At 37.2% G+C, this 5,711-nt stretch overlaps 1 protein-coding gene across 3 annotated transcripts; it reads right to left on the minus strand.

The window, feature by feature from the left end:
* Positions 1-293: 293 nt before the first annotated feature.
* Positions 294-5,504, minus strand: LOC121237863 (tRNase Z TRZ1). Of its 3 annotated transcripts, XM_041134770.1 has the most exons (8): positions 5,141-5,501; positions 3,789-3,951; positions 3,613-3,683; positions 3,422-3,517; positions 2,363-2,476; positions 1,139-1,207; positions 938-1,012; positions 294-597 (listed from the first exon to the last, which is right to left on the minus strand). In XM_041134770.1, exons 1-8 carry the CDS (start codon positions 5,354-5,356, stop codon positions 523-525), a joined length of 879 nt encoding a protein of 292 aa, XP_040990704.1. In that variant the 5' UTR covers positions 5,357-5,501; the 3' UTR covers positions 294-522. The 3 variants fall into 3 exon arrangements, with proteins under 3 accessions (XP_040990704.1, XP_040990705.1, XP_040990706.1); XM_041134771.1 differs by lacking the exon at positions 3,422-3,517 and having other exon boundaries at positions 5,141-5,504; XM_041134772.1 differs by lacking the exon at positions 2,363-2,476 and having other exon boundaries at positions 5,141-5,504.
* Positions 5,505-5,711: the final 207 nt, after the last annotated feature.

Consider the following 5,711-nt stretch of genomic DNA (forward strand, 5'->3'; position numbering starts at 1 on the left):
GGAACTTCAGCTTGAAGGTATCATCAACTGTGTCAAGGATGAAAAGTTTTCTTTTTGATAAGTGAAAAAGAAAAGTTTTCTTAGCTGATATTTCATTCCGGAGTTTTGTAAAGAGCCGAAATCTATGGAGGGTGAAGACAGACTCGGGAATGCAAGAGGCAGCAGTATAAACCTGACAAGGAAAGCATCAAGCTACCACATTTTAAACCAGTTGAAATTATCACATAGCACTAGATTGGGACAACCATCTTGTAGCATACATAAATGTATTATAAAATACAAAGTAAGTGAACTTCACAATACCTGGATAATTGGTAAGGTTTGCCCAACTAAATAGGTTAGTTCTCTGATTCGTCCATCTATAACTCCATTAAGTCACTGCATTAGACATTGTGTTCAGAAAGCAGATCTTGCTATCAGATTTAACAACCTCCCCCAACACGCCCCCCCCCCCCCCCCCCCCGGCGCGAAAAAAAAAAAAAGCCCAAGAAACTATTGGAAATAAATCTCCTCTCGACGTCATCAGAATCCTTCTGTAAGTGCAAATACTCGACCTGCTAAAGGCAGAGGCAATGCAGAAACAGCTTGTTGAATTTCCTGATAAATCAAAGTAGAAATTAACATAGTACAAAAGGAGAAGACGGCATTAGACAATAAACCATTATATATAATTTGCCTCTCATCCTGCTCTTACAAAATTTTTAAATTTGTGATGAGTCAATAGCAGAATAAATAAGGATGACAATTCTTTTGAGCCAATTTGGTATGATATGCATAGCAGCAACCTACAAGTGAACTATCTATTCATTGTTTGGTAGTGGAGAATTTATCAGAGAGAAGGCATAATATCTTGGTAACAGAAATAATAAATCACGAGCAGTCATAATATCTTGCAAACAGCAATGATAAGTCACGATGGCAGTTTGTACAAAAATACCTCAAGTCTGTAGCGAGCTGAAAAGTGTATGAGAAGGATTGCCTTGTTCTCAAACCTCTCAGCATGACTTATTATCTGGTAGAAGCTCCCCCACAAAATTAAACAAAGAGTAAGAGACTCGGAAAGATGCATCATACAATCAAGAGGTCATTGAGACATGGAACATGGTAGTTTCAAACTACAAAAGTTTGGACACTCAACCTCAGATAGATGAGTGTGTCCATAGACTCTCGCATCCTCCACTGAAACAGAGTTATCAAGAAAGGTGCTCTGCAGTAAACAACGCGTGGCAAGTATAATATATTGATAATACATAAAATCCGAACCCACAGCACAAACCATCATAGATACTATGACGACTTTGAGCCATACAACCCATGTAGACAGTAAGGCAATTGTGGGTATGCGCACATGAATGCATGTCCAAGCGATATACAACAAATAGGAAAGTGTCTGAAGGAAAGCATAGCCATCTGAAGAACACATGTAGCCAAATTGCATGAACCGTCAACATTTAAGACCAAAGAAATGGGAGAAAAAAAGAGAGATGATTTTGAGTATGGAACTTCCTTGTACTTGATCCACATGATCTAACACAAGCATGCATAACAGAGAACAGTGATCAATTACAGTTTGACCACTCGTTAATGAACTATAATTGTACTGCAGTAGATTAAATTGCAAGCCACCACAAAACAATTATTGAAGGTTCCCTTAGTTTAACACACACACACACACAGAGACCACATTTCACATCACTCCACACTACATAAACAAATAGCAAGATTGTGACAGACTTCTCTCTGGTTTTTCCCTCCATGACAAGTGTTACTCGAATTACTTTTGAGTGTAAAGTTCAAGTGGAGCAATAAATGAAAAATATTCTGATTAAGCCAGCTTCATTTACTAAAATGTCAAAGAAAACCCATCTTCTGTATAACCATGAGGAGAAAGGCCAAAAAGCCAAATCACAAACAGTCTTCAATATTTACCATGTGTCCTTTGATTGCTGTAAGTTCATCTATATAATTACTCATTCATGCACATGTGTGCAGGAATGGCTGTGGGTGGGTGGTTGTTTGTGCGTGCATGTGATTGCTGTGTGGCATGCATGTGAGAGAGAGAGATAGGGAGAGAGAGTGAGAGAGAGAGTGCATTAGATACAAAATTCATCCAGCAAAATACGTCTTTGTTATGTTTCTTTTTTTTTGTTTTTGCTATGCAAGTTTTTGAGGGACATCAGCCATAATAGTTGCCCGCGGGGGGGGGGGGGGGGGGGGGGGGGGGGGGGGGGGGGGGGGGAGGGGGGGTTGGTGGTTGTGTTGAAACCCCAACTAGTGCCATTCTGCCAGAAGGCCATGGGCAAAAAATAAATAAATAAGTCACTAAAAATACAAGAGAATTTCAACAAACAAAGTGGTTCACCTCCATAACAAGAATCCTTGATCTCAGAACATCAGTGTTATTTTGGTCAATCATGAAGTCAGACGTGGTATCTCCAGTGAAAGCAATTTCTGGTGCTGTTATTGTGTATGTAATCTGAAAAAGCAATCCCAGGATTCATAAATATATATATATATATATATGTTACAAAAGTGGGAAGAAAGGGAGATTTAGATTTGAAATTCAAAGAAGGCTATGTTTCCAGAAAACCAAATGTAAAAACCTTCCGAGGATTAGAGAATTAAAGAGAACAACAGGCACCAAACAAGATCTTGGGTAAAAAGTAGAGCCTTCTAATGCAAGCATCTATCAGCCATGTCATAAAGTTTCAATATATTTGCAAGAACTTTGTCCCAACAATATTTCTCCTCAATGTCGCAAAAGCAAGCAACATATCTCCACCTACTCAAATTATGGCTCGTAAAACTCTGCGCTAATTGTACTTAACACAATAAATAAAATAAAATCTAAGCTTATTTTCATATCAAATAATTTTAACAAGAAAATTGTTCATCCATAACAGGGAAGATTTTCCTTGTAATGCCCCAATGGAAGGCCCAAACCACATGGCCTATACTCTAAAAGGACTAGTCAATGTGGGACTTGAGCCGTGCCACCTATAATAGACAGGCTCGACAAGGACGTCGGGAATTTAAGGGGGGTAGATTGTGATACCCCATATAATATGGATAATGGTAGGTGGTGTATGAGATTTCACATTGCTTGGGAAGGAGAAGTTCTTGCTCTTTATAAGGTCTCAATGGGGCTCCAATTGTATCATTGATTAGTCCTTTTAAAGTATAGGCCATGTGGTTTGGGCCTTCCATTGGGGCGTTACATTCCTGCCATGATCGGTTTCTCACATCCTGCTTCTAGTTCTCTCCTCATCGAACTAACAGCAGAAAAGAACAATATTGCAATAAAGAAGTGCTGGAAAAGGAATATAAAATTGCAATATAAAAATTATCAAAAAGTAAAGGCAGCAAATTACCAATCAGATATTATTGATAAGAGTTTATGAAGGCAACTGCCAAGACAGACCTCCACACCTGATGACTTCAAATTTTTAATCTCATTCCCAGAAAGGCCAACGTACTCCTGCTTAAGTTTCTGTTTTATAGAGTAAACTACATAACCCTACCATGAGCATTCAAAGTCATTAAATTAGGATAGCTCAAGTATATACCAACAAGTTAGCATCTACAGAAAAAAATTATAAGTAATTAGGATACCTGGCTAGGTATGGCATGGTAAGTCTGAAAAGCTCTTACTTTGAGGTCTTTTCTCAAGTAAAACTCTTCTCCTGCGAAATCATTATGAGCATGACTTACAATTATTCAAGGAGAAGAGAGCAGACGATTCCAAAATCTCAGTTGGAGAGATAATTTATTTGAAGATCAACTATTACCAACATCCAAGCCAATCAGATTATGGTTCAACTCTGATTGGTCCATTCTTCTGTGCACTTCAAAGAGTTGTTCGACATCTTTCTTTATACATTTTGGTACAATGATTGTAGGTGGCTTCATGCTGAATAAGCCACGAGTTGCAACATACATGGGAAGCCCTCCCTGTAAATTTATGAAATCATGAATAGAATTCTAAGTAATATCAATAAAGGCAATTATACAGATCAATAATATCAAAAAAATAAATAAAACTCCATGTGCGATCCAAACTAACCAAGAGAAATAAAAACTGCAATTTCTAACATGGAAAGTTCAATAAAATACCAAGAAGATAGGACAAACACCATTTTCCTGGATTTTCTTTCTGTCTGAATGGAAGAAAGGAGGTTTGCATCGTTTGATATTTTAGCTGTAACATCGAGAATTTGATAGTTGTACTAAAGAATTGATAATTGTTTGCATTGGTGGACACGTAAATACCATGCCCTAACATCAAATTATGCTTGAAAGGTTCATCAAAGATGCACTTCACCCAAAAAAAAAAAAAAAAAACTGACTTCTACAAACGTCTGAAAATTGATGCTTCAGTTGAATTCCAACTAAAACCATTTAGACACTAGCTGAGGATTGGAACAAAATATTAGATAGAGATAAATTTTACTGCAAATCTGACTTTAACAGAGTATCATTAGATTAAAGAACAAACTCTACAGAAGAAAGTTTTCAATATGTATGAAAACTTTAACATGATCTCTTCAACAGAGGTATATGGAGGGGAACGATCAGTCTACCACTTGTTTACTTTCGCCCTGTCTCAACCTCTAGGATGAAATAGAACATATGGCTGAATCACAGAGCGTGGAATGGAAAAAAAAAAAAAGCGTAGGCCTTATAATAAGATAAAAGATCCTCAGCTCTTAGAAATCTTGCAGTTAAACCTCAAATATAGAATAATCCTTAAAATCTTAATTCCCAATTCATTTAAAAGACAGTACCAAAACAATGCTTAAGCTCAACAATCCAACCCAACATTCCATACCATCACACTCTTTGGTTCGCTATTGCTTATTTACAATGGGGACTTAGAATAACCAAGATAAAAACACAAATAACGTCAATACGTACATAGTATTTACTATCTAACCACTCTAAATTATCAGAGGTCCATACCACAAAATAAAAAGCTCCAAAAACATCAAGATAAATAATAACATCAGGTAGATAGCAAACCCCGAATTAAAAGTATAGACAACAAACTAAAACGTAAACGATACGATTCCAATTTCAAGAGCAATTAAAAAAAAAAAAAAAAAAAACTAGAAACCGTAAAGAAAGCACAAAAGGGACTCACAATGTGGTCCATGTGGGCGTGGGAGATGCAGAGGAAGTCGTGGCTTATAGCTTGCTGGGGGAAACGGCCGATATCGAAGGCCAATTTGAGAGTGGGGAACATTACGCAGGTTTCGTGGCCTGCAATTGACAGACCCTTCACCGGGTACCCTTCGATGTTCATAGCACCCTTCGTCTTATCCGAGCCCGAGTCGGAGTCCTTGGTTCCCCTCTCCATAAAGCAAATTGGAGCCCCGAGGAGGGGATAGAATGTCGAGAGGATGCTACGGGGTTTTACAGCAACGGGGCAAGGGGTTGGAACTTGGCTTGCTCCAACTTGGCAGTGGGAAATCTGGGCACGGAGCTTTGGGCCGACAAAAAAAGCAATCACAGATAGAAGGGAAATGACTTACTACTAATTAACAACTCGTATACAATTATGTAATAAAATAATATTACTTTAAATTTTATTTTGATTTTTGTTTTTTATTTGATGTTTCTAAATATAATAAAAAGTAAATTTTATTTTGATTTTTGTTTTTTATTTGATGTTTCTAAATATAATAAAAAGTATTATCATATATATTTTTTTA

This window comes from Juglans microcarpa x Juglans regia, chromosome 6S (genome assembly GCF_004785595.1).
Source record: "Juglans microcarpa x Juglans regia isolate MS1-56 chromosome 6S, Jm3101_v1.0, whole genome shotgun sequence".
Classification (NCBI taxonomy): domain Eukaryota; kingdom Viridiplantae; phylum Streptophyta; class Magnoliopsida; order Fagales; family Juglandaceae; genus Juglans; species Juglans microcarpa x Juglans regia.

What these genes read in the sequence shown, in the direction of transcription:
- LOC121237863 (XM_041134770.1), bottom strand. Translation starts at nt 5,356, where the DNA reads ATGGAGAGGGGAACCAAGGACTCCGACTCGGGCTCGGATAAGACGAAG. An exon ending in ACCATGCCATACCTAGCCAG is followed by an intron (nt 3,518 to 3,612) that starts GTATCCTAATTA and finishes TGCTCATGGTAG; the next exon opens with GGTTATGTAGTTTACTCTAT. An exon ending in CAGCTCGCTACAGACTTGAG is followed by an intron (nt 598 to 937) that starts GTATTTTTGTAC and finishes TTGATTTATCAG; the next exon opens with GAAATTCAACAAGCTGTTTC.